The sequence below is a fragment of the Gavia stellata genome, chromosome Z, assembly GCF_030936135.1.
Source record: "Gavia stellata isolate bGavSte3 chromosome Z, bGavSte3.hap2, whole genome shotgun sequence".
Taxonomy (NCBI): domain Eukaryota; kingdom Metazoa; phylum Chordata; class Aves; order Gaviiformes; family Gaviidae; genus Gavia; species Gavia stellata.
Window position 1 is genome coordinate 56,448,822 of NC_082637.1, and position 18,466 is coordinate 56,467,287.

At 43.3% G+C, this 18,466-nt stretch overlaps 1 protein-coding gene across 4 annotated transcripts; it reads left to right on the forward strand.

Moving 5' to 3' along the window:
• Nucleotides 1-248: 248 nt before the first annotated feature.
• Nucleotides 249-17,990, forward strand: LPL (lipoprotein lipase). 4 transcript variants are annotated; one of them, XM_059834425.1, is made up of 11 exons: nt 270-374; nt 7,324-7,330; nt 7,464-7,630; nt 7,765-7,944; nt 8,570-8,681; nt 10,580-10,813; nt 11,058-11,300; nt 12,421-12,541; nt 13,358-13,540; nt 14,720-14,824; nt 15,819-17,990. In XM_059834425.1, exons 1-11 carry the CDS (start codon nt 309-311, stop codon nt 15,862-15,864), a joined length of 1,464 nt encoding a protein of 487 aa, XP_059690408.1. In that variant the 5' UTR covers nt 270-308; the 3' UTR covers nt 15,865-17,990. The 4 variants fall into 4 exon arrangements, with proteins under 4 accessions (XP_059690409.1, XP_059690410.1, XP_059690408.1 ...); XM_059834426.1 differs by lacking the exon at nt 7,324-7,330 and having other exon boundaries at nt 249-393; XM_059834427.1 differs by lacking the exon at nt 7,324-7,330 and having other exon boundaries at nt 249-393; nt 7,467-7,630.
• Nucleotides 17,991-18,466: the final 476 nt, after the last annotated feature.

Sequence of the window (18,466 nt, forward strand, 5' to 3'; positions counted from 1 at the left end):
CTCGGCCCCCCACCCCGCCCCGCCCCGCCCTCGGGCCGCGCCGGCCCCGCCCCGCGCCGTGCGCCCAATGGGTGAGGGGCTTATTTGCATATTTGCATATTGGCGGGGACATAAGGGCCCGGGAGGGCGCGGCGGTGGCAGAGGGTTGTTGTGGCTGCGGTGTCGGTACGCAGCTGGCTGTTCCCAGAGTGATTCACGGCCATCGCGTTATTTTTGCGCTACAGTTGTATTTTTTTTAAAACTTTTTTTTTTATTTTTTGCATCGAAACTTTCCTGCTGCGGCAGGGCGCAGGGAGAAGGAAGGCGAGATGGGGAGGAGGGCGTTTCTGGCCGCCCTCTGCCTCTGCCTGCGCTGGGTGGCTGCTCTCGGCGCGGCTCCGGCTGCCGCCGGCGGTAAGTCCCGGCCCGGGGAAGGGGCGATGGGCGGTGCGGGGGGCGGGTGGCTCGGACGGAGTCCGGAGCACGCACGGGGCGGGGGTGCAGGGGAGCCTGTTGCATTTGGGAGGGGGGAAATGTCGCCGGCATGGCGGGAAAGGGGAGTTTGCAGCTTAGCTTTGTAAGGCTCTTACGGGGTGGGGGGCATGCTGCGGGACCTGGGTGGCGTGGGGTGGCCTCGGAAGTCTCCGGAGGGCCATGCGGGGGGGTAGCGACCTCCTGTCCGGACAGACCCAGAGCCGGTTCCCTGCCTGGAGCGCAGGCACAACCTGCCGGGCTGATGGCACGGGCTCTGGAGGTTTGGGATGTGCTTTTTGTTTTTTTCCCCCGGAGCAAGGTGGCTTCCAGGACTCCCTTGCTGGAGGTGGATTGGCACCGCGGTAGCACCACGGTAGGGTCCCTCAGCTCCCTGCAGGGCCAGGGACCTCCGTTGTGCGTGGGACTCGCCCATCCCATGGGAGCCCTGCATCGCAACTTCCTACCGCTCTGGGTCCGAATTGTCTGAGGCAAGGCTGAGTTTCATCAGCGTCGTGATAATGTGTTTGGATAATGTTTTAGGGTTGCGGTTAGCGCCTTTCATGCAGCAGCATCCATTAGGGAAAAAGTGAACAGCGGGGTATACTCTCACGGTGTCTGTATACATATATGTACATATATGATTGTACTTCCACTACACCTGTTGTACCTGCATTTGTGCATAGGCACCCGACAGGCTAGAGAAAGTGGAACGTGTGAATGTTGACTACTGGATGTTCACTAATGCTCTCTCAATTAATCACAACATGATTGCAACTTCGATGAGCAAAGAGACTAGTTTTAGGAGACCACTGCTCACCAAATTTATGTTAGCAGTGCCCTGTCACAGTCTGACTTTCTTACACTAATCTCCCACACATAATGTCTATCTTTAAAAGCCCACAGCCTTAGAAGAAAATGTGGCTGTAACTCTTGGAGCTACTGTGTGATACTAAAATGGAATATGGAAACTGCTGCTTTTTTCCCTGCAGATGCCTTTGTTATTTCCTTTGTGTACAAGGAAGCTGAAGGGAAGTATTCAAAAGTAGGAGGATGGGGCACAGCCAAAGGAATGTATTCTCGGTTTTAATCCAATGTTGTGCCATCAGAGGCAATCAAAAGCAGTTTTCATCACAGTATCCAAGTTTCATACTGTAAAATAACTATCTTCCTAGAGCAAGCTTTCATCGCTGTAGGAAATGATTTGCCACGGACTTACTAATGATTACATTATTTCTCCTTAGGAACGGGTTATACGAAAACAGGTTGTGCGATCATCCTAAAGCTGTCTAAGCCTTCAGTCCTGCGCTATTTCTTACACACCACCATAAAAAGATGTTTTGAAACCATGAAAATACATGACCCAGCCCTTCAGGAATCCAGAGTATTTAATAAACACCATAGAAAAAAAATATTCTAGGTGAAGATAATATTGGTGTTCCAGGAAAAGATAAAAGCATTGCTAGGAATACATTCTGATCTTTTTACCAGTGTAAATCCAGAGTCACGGGTTACAGCAGATTTACACTGCTGTGTGATGTGAGCTGCTTGGCTTTTGCTATGGCTGTGTTTGGGATAGACCTCCTGGGGCAGCTGTGGCATGGCCTTTCCAGAAACAAACTATTTCTGAGAAGGCACAGAGGTGAGGCTGTCAGGCATCAAAAGTGTGCTGGAGAATAGCATGAGCACTAGCACTTGTAAAAGTTTGCTGGAATCTCTTCTGTGCAGGAAGTACTTGCATGGTATGGCTTTCTCATGCCTCCTTTCCTCCATATGACTGCAAAGTCTGACAGTGATTGCATTTTATTGTTTTGGGCTAATTCCAGATATCCCAGAGAGCCTGATGGATGGCAAGAGCTCTGCTGGACTGAGTTACAAGCTTTCCAGCTGCAGCTGAGTAAGGATCTGTTTGACAGGCAGTGCCTTGGAGAGGGGCAAGCACCCATGTGCACAGTGCGAGAACAGCAGTTTGCCCTCATTTTGCCACCTGCAGGACTTGAGCTGGGAGGTTCCTGCGCAGCGTCTGAACTTGGGCCCAGTTGCTTTTCAGAGGTGTTGCTCTTTCTATTGACTCTTCCTGGGAAGTGAGGGAGAACATACTCTCAGGGTTCTGCCATTAAGGAAGACATAAATAAACTCGAAGTTGTAATTTCTTTACAGCAAATTTAAACAATAATCTCACTTGTGGGGTGTTTTCATGGGATTGCAACACACAGTAGTCTGCTTTCAGTTTATAGTGTTGTAGATCAAATTAAATGATAACAATGTCAGTGATACAGCCCCTTTATTGCAGCTGTCCACGAGTTTGCTTCAGAACTCATGTAGGAATTCAATATGACTGATTGATGGATGATTCTAATGCTGATTATCATCTGGGGGAAGAGTTATTCCAGTTAACTCTAGCTGGTTATGTAAATGATGGTAGATGCAGATGTTTGCTGCTGTGCATGTCTGTGGGCTTGAGTTTACACAGTCTAGCGGTGTAATTTCTAATGATCTTTGCACCTAGCTAATAGTATTTCTATTTCTGTGTACATAATGCTAGGAAATTGTTGTTTATCAAAGATTCCCTTTTTAAAACTGCAGTTCAGGTGCACTGATTCTGGCAAATGCATTGTTACCATATTTGGCATCCTGTGTCTGATGCAGGCAGTTTAACATTTGATTAATATTCCAGATGATGTTACTTCCTCAAAACTCACATTCTCCACCCGGCCGACCAGTGATAAACACTTTTCTTCATCAAAATCTGTTGTCAGGTTGCCTTGGGCCTCCCATGAAGGAAACTTGAAGCTGAATTCTCTTAATTAGTGTGTAAACTTGTATTTGTACTGTGTCAGAACACTTAAAGTCAGTGGGATGCTTTCAAAATTGATAGGAGTCCCTAACTGAATGGAGTTTCACAAATTGCGAAGTCCAGAATGTCACGAGGTGTAAACAGAAAATTAAACTACTGACTTTTTGCAGTTTCTAAGCTGCTTTTTTTGTACTTTCTTCTGAGTTCTAAGGTATTCTCTATACCTTGACGTGCAGGACAGCTTTTTTAAAATATGAAAATTGAGATTTTGTAAATGGAGGTGTAAGAAAAGCATCAGAAAGTTTGCAGAGTATGATAGAATGATGGAATTTGGCAACACAGCCTGTAGGCTGTTAGAAAAGCCAGCTTGGGTCTGAAATTAGTGGCTTAATTCTTAATTCTGCTCCATTTTTGCAGTTCCCTAAATAATCCCTTTGTAGGTCACCTTGTTAACTGTAAGCACATAGCATTGGCCAGAAAACTTTGTTTTGTAACAGGGGCTTGTATTTGCAACTGCGTGCCTGGAAGCTTTTGCAGTACAGAGCACATGCCTTTATACCTCTGCTGAGCTAAGCCTGGGAAAGTGTGATTTTTAGCAAAAGCATGGATTTGTTTTGTCTACGCATTTTTACCTCCAGATCTGCTTCTCTTCAAGGCCTTGTTTAGAAATGGACTTGCATTTTTGTCACTAAAAACTACTTCAGAGTCTCAGTATGGATGCACATACATTTCTTTATATCTAATTGCTGTATCTACATTATGTAAAACCTGATGCAAATTGAGGTAAATTTCTGTCCACCTTTCAGAAACATGCTGAAGACTCCCCATTTCCAGGTTCTCCCTGGCTTAACTAATTTGGGTTAAAACACATCATTAACTAACTAGTGGTGAGTGTGTACATTGACTGTCTCTGCATTTCTTTGGCTTTGTGTAAGGCTGTTAAGAATGAGACCCAACTGTTTGACTAGCTCAGTTAGGACATGATTCAAGGAGATGTCTCACTTTACATCTATGAGGGAAAGGTCTGTGACAAAAGTCTATATATGACAAAGTTTGGTTCTGAACAGTTTTTTTGAATAGGCCAAGATACTTCGAGGTACAAAAGTAGAAGTGGGAAATGCTAGTTTTCTGAAGTGATATCCTGTGTAGCTTCTTTGCTGCATGGTACATGCAGATGTCAGTATGTGTTGTGAGTGTGTACATACTATTACATACCTCTGTACTGTATTTCTAAAATTTAATCTGCAGAAGGTGGGAGTTGAGGTGATATTGTAGCATGTTGGCAGCACGACATGGGGGGCAGAGAAGTTATCTTATGCTCTGAGCCATACAGAAGTTCCAAAGCCAAACTCAGGCAACTTTTGAGGATAGCTTCTTAATGAGCACATCATTAAGTCTGTAACAAATGCCACCACACACACTTCCCTCAACCAGAGGGTAGCTTGCTGCTGGGAACTGAGCATATGTAGATATTAGACAATGTGACACTTCTTGTGACCATAAAAGATGCTAACAATAATTTCTTCTGACTTTCTAATTCTTCCTACAACATAGCTAAATGAGCAGAGTGGCCTTCTGCCATTTCCCTAACTCACGGGCTGTTGCTTTGCAGCTGCTGCTTTCCTCGTGGTGGCTGCATCACAGTTTTCCTTTATCCTTAAATCCCACCCAAAGGTTTTTAGGCTGAAACACACGAATATTTGTGAAGCACTTTGCACATCTTCAGTGGTAGGTGCCACTGTACTGCAGTCTTTCTAAGTTTGGTGCACTTTTCTAAGTGCACCTTAAGTACAGTGCGCTTAGAATTGTTAATTTTAGTTTGTTACAAGCTTATTTCCAGAAGAAATGCGGTCTGAACTTATATGCAAATTCTGGCATGTGTTCATAATTGAAAACACACTACAAGACAGAATAGTATTTTAACTTAGATTTTGGAAGATTATCAGATAGCTTTAATTCAGAAGGGAAATAATATCTAAGTATGAAAGGAAGCACTATTAACTAGTGAGCAGGTGGACTATTCTTGCTCGCCTTCCTGTGCAGGGCAGGAATATGCATAATTGAAAGTCCTTGCATTGTATGCCTTACAGTTGAAAGCTGTTCTTGGTCCTTTCAAGGTTTTTCTGATTCACTGCAGAGTGAAAAGTTGTGGTTGATATTTAACCAGTCAGCCTTTGGGACTTTTTCTGGCTAAAAAGTAAATAGTGAAATTCTAAAGGTTTGTTTCAGAAAGGGGTTTTGTACTCAGTTGGTGAGAAAACTAAGTTTTGAATGTGCAAAAAAAAAAATAAGAAAGGGGCAACTTCTGAGAAAGATCAGCATTTGGTTAGTTCGGTAAATTTTGCTTTCAATAGGTAAAGTCTTATATTCACTGTTACGTGAATACTTACACTGGTTTGGAGAAAGGTGTTTTTCATAAACTTTATCCCTTCTTTAGGGGGAAGGAGGCAGGAAGGGGGCCCTCCGTCTAATTATCCTGGGTTAGCTAGCCAACCTAGCATAGTCAAGGTCAAAACCTAAAGCTGAGCACTGCCTCTGTTCAATGAACAGTTCTTGTTCCTTCCCTGCATGTGCTTTACTTTCGACAGGTAGGGAGTCCTGATGAACTCGGGCAACGTTAAGCTATTGCTTGCCGATGACGGCAGTCTCTCCGAGGCTTGCACATAAGCATTTGTTGCCAGCCTGTGTGCTGGTTTTACACTTAACGCAAGAGGTTAGACCCTGATTTCCGTGGCCTGGCAACCACGGCAGGAACCAAGCAGGAACCTCCCAGTCTTTATGCAGCTACCTGAGGGCTGAGTGAGGTCGGATGTAAGTCAATGCCCTGCTGAGTATGGTAGCTTGAATGAGAAGACCAGAAAAACTAAGTTTTAGAAAAAAATGAATAGGTCATTATTCATTGCCTCTGAGTGATGCAGCACAACTTTATGGAGAATACAAATCTGCCAGTTATCACAGAAAACTTCTTCTGCAATGGGAAAAAGAAGGGGAGTGGAAATCTGTTTTGCATGTCTGGCATGAGGTCCTCACAGTGTCCCTTTGCATCCCCTATGGTGGCTTGGAGCCATTCATTCATGTGTGTTTAGGACTTTGTGAAAGCTTGGTGATCATGATGCCAGGCATCACAACGCTGAGCAGGACAGAGTTGGCCTGAGTTCAGCTGCACTTGGAAAACAGGCAATCAATATTTGCTAAATGCAAGTTGCCAAAGTAGGGCCCAGTTTTTGAAAAGCATTGGTATTTAAGTCCACAGTTAATTACAGGGTCTGCTGGATATAGAGGTACTTAAGTGTTGAATCAGATGTAAAAAGAGGAGACATTTAAGTTTCTTCCCAGACAAAGGAAGTAGTGAGCATGAAGCCTAAAGTCACTTCTCTGCCTTGGCAGGAACAAAAGCAAAACTTGCATTTTGAAGCTGGAAGCTGGAGGGAGTTCTCTAAGAAGTGATCTTTTCAGACCATGACATGCTTTGTTACCACCAGTACATGATCCTCATGTGTTGTCCCCTGCCCCCCCCCCCCCCCCATTCAGCATAGCTTCAGGCAGAGGAAGATATTTTCCGTGGTGTTGCTTATCAGATAATTTGAAAAAATACTGTCTTCAAAATACAGGCTTCTGCTTTGCTAGTTCAGTTTCCTTAATGGGTGTCTGATCTTCTCACCTGCTGTCTTCCTCTGTTGATAAAAAGTTAAAACCAGCATGTTGTAAAACAGTGGTGACTTTGCAGCTCTTATTTTTAATGCTGTGCAGTTACAGAGTGCTATAAAGAGTCTTGTTAGGCAGTGGTTATTGATGAAGTGATGTGGAAGATGCAGCACCAAAATATGTAATAGTACGGTGGGAACTTGCTGCGTTCCTACATGTACTGTCTATGCCTGCCCTGTGCAGTTTTCTGCACTGCTGTAGTAATTAACAGGTTTATTGTTAATAGTGTAATGGATAAAATACTGACTCCTAGAAGGAATTTATACCTCTCTGACAGCTGGCCAGATTCTCACTGTTTTAGCAGGACCTTGGAGGGGCTAGCAATTTTCACCCTTTGTTTTCCTCTTTATATGGCCATTCTAGGACAAAAGGAGCACTGTAGGAAATGAAAAACACGTGTCCCATTTCTTGACTGTTCCCAATATCTCTCCAAAATCATACCTATGACTTCTGAACTGTTTGTCCTAATACTCATAAAACGCTACTATATGTTTTGTGTGCTCTTGCATAGCAGAAGCCGAGACCAATTTTGAGGGAATTGAGAGCAAGTTTTCCTTACGGACACCTGCAGAGCCCAACGAGGATGTCTGCTACCTGGTTCCTGGGCAGGTGGACAGCCTGGCACAGTGTAACTTCAACCATACCAGTAAAACCTTTGTGGTGATCCATGGGTGGACGGTAAGAAGAAAGGGGAGGAATCTCCCTTTTAGCCACACTCCTGATGAACTGTGCTAGATGTATCAGCTGAGGTGTCTATATGCCACAGCTAATGTTAAGGTTTCTCCTTTTTTAATTAAAAAAAACCCCAACAGGTGACAGGAATGTATGAAAGTTGGGTCCCGAAGCTGGTGGATGCTCTGTACAAGAGGGAACCTGATTCAAACGTCATTGTGGTGGACTGGCTAATTCGAGCTCAGCAGCACTACCCAGTGTCTGCTGCATACACTAAGCTGGTGGGAAAGGATGTTGCTATGTTCATTGACTGGATGGAGGTAAGACATGTGGTCATGTCTCACATTGTACATAATATCCTAGGGGACAAAACAGCAGCTGTGTTAACCATCTCATATTGGGTCAATGGAGTTAAGCTGTTGCAGACAGTACTTTTGCTGCATTGGTAAAATCCCAGCTTTAATTTAATGGTTATCTCTTACACAAGGAGGCCTTTTATAGTGCATTCCAGAAATTTCACCTTGTGGTCTGTGGAGCCCTGTGAGTCCACAGTATTTCTGAAGGCTCTGTGAGAGGTAGCTATGAAAGACAGGTTCCTATATATTACACAGCAGCCAGCCCTTGGGAAACAGAAGTCTGCCCTGCCTTTGGGAAGTACTTAGGAGATCCAGAAACTGGTGGGGAAGGGGTGGCTGAAAACCTTTGATATAATACACAGCCCTGTGTTCTGTCCTTCATTCTGCATTCCTCTCTGCTTAGATTTTTGCCTTAAGGTAGTTAACTCAAGTAACCTAGTATGGAACAAAATTATGTTAATTGTATTTAGGGTTTCTTCTATTATTCATGGATCAGAGAAATCCCAGTGTTTACAAAACATTTGCCCTTGTGTCTTCTGATGTTCTCCCATTTGACTTCAAACTTTAAACAAATCATTCTCTTCTGCAGGAGCAATTCAATTATCCTCTCAACAATGTCCACTTGCTGGGGTACAGTCTAGGTGCACATGCTGCTGGGATTGCTGGGAGCCTGACCAAGAAGAAGGTGAACAGAATTACTGGTAAGAAAACCTGAGGCTGTAGAGTGGAGAGTCCTGTCTCTTCCACACTGAAATATTACCTTCCTCTGGAAAATCACCAGAATAATTGTTGCTTGTTGGCAGTACTTAGGTTATATGTTCATTCTTTATTGAATTAGCAGGGTTGATACTTCTGTAGTAGAACTGGAAAAGCTACACCAAAGAGCAACAAAGGTGGTGGGTGAGAAGCCTTGATCTGCTTCTGCACAAGAAATAAGTGAGTAGGCAGGGATTCATTGGACATGAAAAGGGACTAGTTGCAGGGGATGTGATCAAGACTGGCCAAATTCATGGCTTGAAGAAGGTCACAATATCTCTTGCAGCACAAGAACTTCAGCTGGTTGTCTTCATCCAGGTGATCATCCTTACAGCTGTTGGGAGCTGTTCAAAAAGAACAGTAGGTGTAGTACCTGCAGACCTCTTTGCCATGGGATGCTGTGGGTACAAGTTTATATGGGCTCAAAGGGAGACTGGACAGATAATCAGAAGAGATTCACTGTGAGTTACTAAAAATTAATCCTAACAGGGTCAGTAATATTCTAGGCTGAAAATAATACTGGGAGAGTTTTGGGAAGAGGGGGAAGTATATGTTTGCCCTGTTCCTATGCATGCTTAAATGTCTGCTTAGCGTGCTTTTTGGAGGCTGTGAAGTGTGCTAGACAAGGCAGAATGCATGGCCACTCTGGGGCTGATTTACAGCCCAGCACTTGGAGAGCTGAGCCCCTAGCACTGATCTCAGTGACAAAGGAAATGCCAACATCAGCAGACGATGCTAAGAAAATCACTCATCTGTGGTGTCTTCACTGCTGAGAGAGCTTGGGAGTGGCATTCAAGTGGGACCCTAGCTCCCTTCCTCCTGGCATTCTTTGCCCTTTCACCCCTGAGCCTGGATGTAATCCCAGATCTACAGGCATGCTGGGTTGTGGGCTAGGCAGCAGTTGCATCAGGAAAGGCTGACTGCTGAGAGGTGGCAGATTAAAATCAGGAGGCCAAAGCAGTAGTCCCTCTACCCTTCCTTTCTCTCAGCTGCAGCTTTGTTGCTTTCTCTGAGGCTGCCAAATCACTCGAATACTGGTAGCCCTCCGTTACGCCCCCATGGTTGCCCTCGGTGCCCAGGATGAACCTCTCCCTGGCAAAGCAGCAGCATCACCTTTGAGCACAGGGAGTGATGGGATGTGGTCCTTGGTGTCCTCACTGCGGGGGGAGGCAGCTCAGACTGGATGAGGCTAACCAGGGGTGGGCAACCCTGTCCCCAGCTGAGGGCTGTGGAAAAGACATGTCCCTTCAGCTCTGCCTTCAGCCATCTCTCAAGGTAGTTGTCTGGATTCAAGAGATGGTACTTGGTCACTGGCAGAATAGTTCTGGGTGTTTTTGATGTCAGTATTGTTGCAGCTTGACAGTTTACCATAATGATCTCCTTTGCCTTAGGCATGTAGACAGTGAAGCTCTCGTTTGTTTCTTACTTTTTCCCCTAGCAGGGAGTTAGCACAAGACATTTTCCACACTTCAGACACTTCAAATACAAATTTTACAATTCCTCTGTTTCTTGACGAGAGAGGAAGTCATTGAGAAAATATTTACTAGCTTGTTTCTTCCATCCACTGGAAATGCTACAGCTGTGAGGAAGCTATCTGGGCTTCTTGGCATATGTTTACATACACCTTATTTTTTAAACAGTGACAGCATTTCAAGGTAGTGTATTTGATTCTCCTGTATACATGAATGCTACTTAAATGATGCCACTGTAATGTCTACAGTGACACTGACACCATATGCAATACTCCAGCCCAATGTGGTAGCTGCATTTGGCATTTGTTACCATTGTCAGTGTCTTTGGCAGACAATAATCTCAGTTTTTCTTTGTGGTTTACCCCATAAAGGGCTGGATCCAGCTGGTCCTACCTTTGAGTATGCTGATGCCCTCACCCGCCTCTCCCCGGATGATGCTGACTTTGTGGATGTCCTACACACCTATACTCGAGGCTCTCCAGACCGCAGCATTGGGATCCAGAAGCCTGTTGGACACATTGATATTTATCCCAATGGTGGAGGTTTCCAGCCAGGTTGCAACTTGGGAGAAGCACTCCGTCTGATTGCTGAAAAAGGCTTTGCAGGTGAGGCTGCTCTGAAACAAACAGTGTAACATCCAAAGGGAGATCTTCAATAGCCTCCAGGTTTCCTGAAAGCAAAGATCTCCTTGAGAGGCACAGGAACTTTTCTTTTGAGTGCTTTTAAAAGTCACCTTCTAAAGCCCAGTTCTGGCATAGTGGATTGTGCCTGTTGACAGTGTTGCTTAGGCATTTATATCAGTATATGCATGTGTATACATAGTACACATTTTTCTTTCTTTCTTTCAAGATGTGGATCAGCTGGTGAAATGCTCTCATGAGCGATCCATCCACCTCTTCATTGACTCCCTCCTCTATGAAGAAAAGCCCAGCATGGCCTACCGCTGCAACACAAAGGAGGCCTTTGAGAAGGGTCTCTGCCTGAGCTGCCGGAAGAACCGCTGCAACAATTTGGGTTACAAGGTCAACAGAGTGAGAACGAAGAGAAACACCAAAATGTACTTGAAGACCCGTGCTCAAATGCCCTATAAAGGTAGGTTCTGCTTGCTTACTGGTGAGCAAGACTGGTACTTCTGCTCAGCTGTGTGTCAGGTGGGTGCATGCTGCAGATGATAATGTTGCTGCTTTGGTGCCTGTGGTGAGCAGGGGTGAAGCTTGCCTGCAGTTTGCCATTAGGCACAAGCTAAAGTGCAGTCTCAGAGAAACAGTGTCGTCTTACTCAAGGTGTGGAGGTAGGGAGTAGGATACTAAAAGGAAGGTATTTTGTAACAAGCTTCTAAGTAGTACAATTAAGAGGATTTACTCTGTGTCCTGGTCACTCGGAACAACTGAGTCTTCCAATTTTTTTGAGTATCTTTCATCCAAATTAATTTGTCCTACTGCTGGGAAAATAATCAGCAGACCTCAGCCTGATGAGCAACTTCTTTAAAGATGTGCAGCCATCAGGCTGTGCCTTTCGTAGTGCCTTTGACAGAGGAGCACTGGCCCTTGTTAAAATATCCCAGAAATTCTTGATTGCCATTGCCACAGTGGTAAGTCTGAGAAGGACATTGCCAGAAAGAACTGTAAGGCTTTCAGCTAGGGAAATAGCTTCTGAGTTGGATTTTAGTACTTTATTTTTTTCCTCCCTAGTTTTGACTGTGCCACATGGTATGCTCATTGTGTGATGGACCAGCAATCAGACCACACATTCCTGCAGTGTTAGAACAGCTGCAAGACTAGTGTTCTGTTGGCATTTGGTGCTTCATCTGCAGTGTCAGTGGGTTGAGTTTTTTTTCACCAAGGCTTCTGTATGAGGAGTGCACAGCTCACTTCTTTCAAGTCAAAGATGGCAAGTCTTACACTTTATAGCAGGTTTGAAGGTGATACTGCAGACTCTGTGGTTATGGTAGTGGCAGTCAACTTAAATGCAGAGTTTAGTTGCAAGAACTGCAGAAGTGTTTTTAATCATGATTCCCTTGCATCCTAATCTTTACCTCCTCACAAAAATAGTTCCCTGGATACCTGCAGGGAACTAAACTCCGCAGTTTAGAGATGTTGGCATATTCCAGCTTAGGATTTGCATGGGGGTTTTTGGGTGGTTTTGTCATCAGCAGTCTCTTTGGAGGTTGAGGTTTTTTCCTAATGGCCTCTCTTTTTTTGTGTTCTTCCAGTCTTTCATTACCAGGTTAAGATCCATTTCTTTGGGAAGACTAATACAACCAAGACAAACCAGCCATTCCTGATGTCTCTCTATGGCACTCTAGATGAGAGTGAAAATATTGCTTTCACACTGTAAGTAGCTACAGAAACAACTGCAACATACTGTTGAGTCTACCTAAATCTGTTAAAGCCCTGGCTGAAGAACTTGTTCTAGCTCCAGCTACAGAAATCTTACAGGATCCTAGAATCTGCTCTTGTCCTTTATCAAGGGGATGCATCCACTGCTGAAGCTAGTGATCTAAGCTCTACAGGAGCTGTTCTTGATAAGACATCTGAAATAGGGAAATGTGAAGTCTGACCTGTGGCTCAGCCTAGTAAGAATTTTTCTGGTGTGGCAGGTTTCCTGTGTTCTTCTCTTTTCAGTATCTTTATGCCATGTTCCAGCTGTGTTAAAGCTCCTTAAAAGCAGACTGCAACCTGGAGTTAATTGTCTGATGGGTCTGAAGGCCTCAGTGCAGAAGCTGAGGGAGACATTGGACTTCCTTCCACAGTTCTGCAAATAAGCAGAAGTCTGTGCTTACATCCCTGCACCTGGGCTGGCAGGGAATGGGGCTGGAAAGCACCAAAGTCTGTTTTCTGCTCCAAGGAACCTAAGTTGTTCCTGGCTGGTGCTTGTCTACCTTCTTTGAGAGTCACCAGCACTGGAGAAGACTCCCCTTGCCTGGCAGTCTGTCCCAGGGTTTTACCACCCTTGCTGCAGAAAGCTTCTCCTTGTGCCTCTACAAAAGCTTGAGGTGTTTTTTTCTGTATTCCATCAGAACTATGGAGAAGGTTGCTTCCTTCTTCTCCGAAGTACATGAAGTCCTGGTGCAGTGTTTCCCCTTAATTTTCTTTATCTGTCCAACAGTTCCCTTTTTTGTTTCTTTTTCCTTATTCCCCTCCCCACAGGCCTGAAGTGTCCTCAAACAAGACGTTCTCCTTCCTGATTTACACAGAAGTGGACATTGGTGACCTGCTTATGCTGAAGCTGCAGTGGGAGAAAGACACCTTCTTCAGCTGGTCAGACTGGTGGACTCCTTTTACATTCGACATCCAGAGAGTCAGAGTGAAGTCTGGAGAAACTCAGAAAAAGTAACTTGTTTTGATTGTTGTAGTCTATATTAGTTTTAATTGACAGTGTTTCCTGATTCCTAGTATCTCACAGGGCGGGACAAAACATGGAAAGCAGTTACAAATGGGTGCAGCACTGATAATCTGGGTGCCAGTGGCACCAAACCAGCATTTATGTCAGCCAGGTTCAGTTCTTTGCTTCCACTGGGATCTGCAATTTGTAGTTTTATGCCCACGTAATTAATTTGTATAGCACTGTCTCATGTGCCTCAGGTTAGTTATAATATGAAGGAGAGTATCTCCATGAGCCAGCATCTCTGATTGTATTTGCAGTTCTCCTTCCTCTTGCTGGACATTTGCACAGCTTTTCTTGCAAAAAGCATCCTTAGAACAAGTTTTTTAGAAACGCTTCCAAAAGTGCATTTGCATAAGAAATCATTGCTTTGTTAAGCTGGGATTTCTTAGGAGTTGGGAATAACTGAATGGTGTGTGAAAACTGAAACACATGACTGTTGCAGGACATTGCTAATGCACGAATGTTAAAACATCAGCAAAGTGAACAGAACTGCTTTGACCTGAATCTTTTGTAATAGTCATTCAATAGACATGAGATCTGTTAGCAGAAAATGGACCCAGAACAGAGTACGCATGTTGTATGTACAGTATTGTGAATAATATGTTCCTCCTTTGAATAAACAAGGCAGTCACTTCATCAAAGAACAGTTATCAGAGCTGAACAAATATAGGGGTGGAGAAAGTACTGATAAGTAGAAAAGCCACTGCTCAGGTTTGCTGGAATTGGCAACCTACTTGTTTCCAAACATTTGAGGGAGCAAGGCTTTCTTCCAAGATCATTCACCTGGCAAAAAAGTCACGTAAGGGCTGGTGTAAATAAAGATCCAAGAGACTTTTTGAGATGGAGCTTCTGCTGTCTTAGCCACAAGATGATTTTATGCAAAGGACCAGTGGAAGTTATGGCTACACTTTGAGGTCCATGCATAATGCATTTACCATTTTTTCTTGCACAGTGTTTCTTTTGTCACAGAACTCTGTTTTAAAAATAATTTTCTCACAGGCTTGTAAAGTAGTTGTGCCCCACATGACAAAGTATAAAGACTGCTTCCAAGCACCAGTCCTGTTCCTATGGTTAAAAACAGACATCTGGCTCAGTCATGTGATTGTCCAATATTTATTCCACAGGGTGGTGTTCTGTTCTCGAGATGGCACCTCACGTCTCAGTAAGGGAGAAGAGGCAGCAATATTTGTGAAATGCTTGGAGCAGCCTGTCAACAGGAAGAGAGGAGGGTATGAGTGATCACTATTGTTTTGGGGTTGGAGGAGACTTGAGTGGTAGCAGGAGGATCTAATAAAACCTCCAGATTTTATTGACTTGTGCACTAGTCTTCTCAAGGCTTCAGAAACATCATAACTCAGACTAACCTGAGGTTTGCTTAAGGCAGCTTAAAAACCCCTAATTTGGTTCTCTGCTAACCATCATCTTGCGTGGTTGTTAGCATGTCTGAAAAGTGAGTACAAGTCACTGCCTCTCACATTCACAAGGTGGCCAAGTATAAATGACTGTTAGAGAGGGTTTACAGACAAGACACTAACACAAAGAGGAAAGCATGCGTCTATCTAAAGATGCCCTACATTTACCCTTAATTGAAGAATGTCCAAACATCCATACTGAGTCAGTCCAGAGTGCTCCCTCCTCACTGGCCAGCAGCAGATTCAGAGGCTGGTAGAGAAACGGAGCAGGCATATGCAGGTGCGCTCCCTGGCACACTGCATATGGCAGTGGCAACCGCCATGTGAGTGACTTCCTGAGATTTGCAGCTCTGGTTTGGATCAGAGACTGAGTCTTTGTTTTAATAGCCCTCGGTGCACGTTAATTTTTTGATCAATGATTTTTCTGACCCAGAGTAAACTTTAAAATGTGGGGCCAGATTTATTTGGACTTTATCCACTAAAGTTTGATCTGGAGAAGTGGTTATATTTATTTTAGTGCAATTGCTGTTTATGAAAGGTCTCATGGGGACAATTCTAGACTGACATCTGGTTCTGCATAAAAAGGCATGTGTGCTGACCTTCACTCCAGGGCAATGACCTGGGGAGGCTTTGAGAGCTCTGTGTGTGTATCTGACATGTAAAATCAACCAGCAGCCAGGAAAAGCCCAAGCACATAATTTATTTTCCTGTTAAGTAGTATTTTTTAATCTTAAGTCTCAAAACTAAGACAAAAAGGAACAAGTATCTTACGTTTTCTTCTTTACCTTACCTGTCTTCCCCCCTCCCACAGTGCCAAGAAAGCTTCTAAAGAAAATTCTGCTCATGAATCTGCTTAAGTGACAAGAATGAAGATTTTCCACACTGTGGAGGAGAGTCTGTTCTTCCCTGTGGACTGGATGTTCAGAACCAAATATATAGAAATATTTATCCACTGCTGGCTTTTTGCCTGCTATTCCTAGCTATCTTAGGAGACTTCTTGTAAGGAAGTCTCAGCATACAAAGTTACTAACCATAAAAATACATTATCCAAATAGTTGAAAACAAAAAGAAACCTGCAAAACAACTTGCCAAAGGCTTGAGTGCTGGAAGGAATAAGTAATTTTGCTTAATCATGGTGCCTTGTGACAAAGTTTCTTGACATCAAATCCTCTACAGCAATTTTCTAGTATTTATTGAAAAGAAGCAAAGCCCTGTACCTGGCTTTTCTTTCTTTTCAGGAGTCTTCTTAAACTGGACAGGTTTTTTTTCTGGCTTGGCTAACTGAATTTTCAGACAGTTCAGTGGCTAGAGTTCATTGTCTTCAAGTGTGTGTTTAACAAATGAGTAGCTTTCTCATGTGAAAAAATACCTTTGCTGTGTATATTACTAAAAGGTGTCAGGGACTGACTTAATATGGGGATGAATTTTCTAGTTTGTGGTTATGAATGTGTTTTACTGGGGGTAGATGCCAGTGCTGCTTAGCAATAGGTATCATCTGTTAAGCTATATACTTCTATGCAGCTTACCCTGGAATAAATAGCAGTTGTAGGAGAAGACAGCAATGCTAGTGTCCTATACAGACATTCAATTTTTCATCTGTGCTTTCATTTCTTGAAAACGAAACCATCTAGCCTCCAACAATGTGTGAATAAGGAACTGCAAAGCAGTTGAGCTTCCAGGAACTGCAGGAAACAGATTTTATTTTTTTTCCCCCACTTGCTTGCATCCTGTATGCCAAAACTATGACAGTTTCTCTGCTCTTTGAAACCAAATGTCAGTCATGCAGCTGAGTGGCTGCTGTATGCATTCTTCAGTGCAAGTAAATCCACTTGACAGATGACAAACATGCTTATGCTTCCCCTGTACTGGAATTGTGACTGCCAGTGACCCACCTTGGTTTCTTGCTTGGTTGTGATGCAATGTTTGATCCTAGGAGCTGCTTGGTTTTCTGACATGAAATGGAATTCAGCAAGGAGCAGGAGCTGTGACAGTTAAAAGAAGCTTGATGGTGTGATACACAAGAATGAATACTCTGAAAAACACTTGAATTAGACATGCTGCAAGTTGCCAAAAATAGATATATTGAAGGCATTCTGCTTCCCTTTAGGTAACATGTAATTTTTCTAGTGCTTTGGAAGGTTCAACAGCCCTCTTTCAGCTTTCTAAAGATAAGCAAAATACTGGGTAGGCAGAAGGGCTTGAAGGTAGACACTTGGAGAAGTGTGATGTGAGCTGTTTGCTTGTTTTTGTAGTCTTTTCCTGCATGTGCAAGACAGTGTGGAGGTGGTGATTTCTCCAATATCATCCCATCTTGAAAGCAAAACCAACATGTATGCATTTATGTGCAGAGTTTGGTTTTTTCCAGCTGTGGCTGCTAGTATATTTGGGGATAAAAGTCTTACAGTGCAATATGTTGGAATATTAATAACCATGAAATTGCTCCCATTCAATTTCCTAACCCTTAAACTACAGCAGAGATGTGATGAGTCACTGAGGGTGGATTTGAATATTGAGCCACTGCATTTGAGACCTCTAAAAATAAATACAATGATTTATTCCCATAGACCTCACATTTTGTTGCAGTTTTCTCTTAGAGTTAAGTTCTTTGGAAATAAAGTGTCCAAACAGGCGTGCTCTTAATACAGCATCAAATACAAACACATACAAAACTTAGCTACAAAATAGTGAAGGTTCTTGTACATGAGGACACATGATTTAGCTTTGGATGTTATTTATTAGCTGTAAATAAGATATTTATGTGTGTAAAGGTAGTTTGTATATATTGCTAAAGTTGCTGATAGTCTCTACATTAATACAGTTGTGTGGTATTAATCCTGTATATAGCTTTCAGAGAGATTTTTATCAACAAACTACTTACACTGCATTATTTCCTATGTGATTAATACATTTTTTTTAAAAAAAGAAAGCTCCTCAGTTTTGTACAGAATGGAAACCTATGATTTTAATAAAGTTATCAAACTGATGCCAAAGTCACTAGTTTCCTTTTGATGAAACAATCTGCTGTATATCTTTTATGTGAAGGCCACAGCCTTTTACTCGCATTCTGGGGTGAAAAGATGGAGTAAGACTTTTTTTTTAAAGCAATGTGTGATCTTTTTTCTTTTGCATTTCCTTTTGGGAAATGCAAAAATCATGTATCAAGGAATCACTACGTGCCAGCAAGTATCCTCATCACAGAGAAGTAGCGGGTCACCTGCAGTTCGTGGTTTTCAAGTTTCATGCCCTTTTAAGAACATCCTTACTTCGAAAGGCTCATTTCCTCTTTTTTCACAAATGTCAGAACTATGCTTCTGCTCCTTGCCTGTGGGTGCAAGAGGCAAGCACCACTCCCTTAGCACTGCTACTGCTTAACAGAGTAACAGTGGAAAAAAAATCACTTTGACTGATGTGTTGTGAGCGCAGCTGAGCTCAAGAGGGGTGGTCACCAGAACAGTTTGC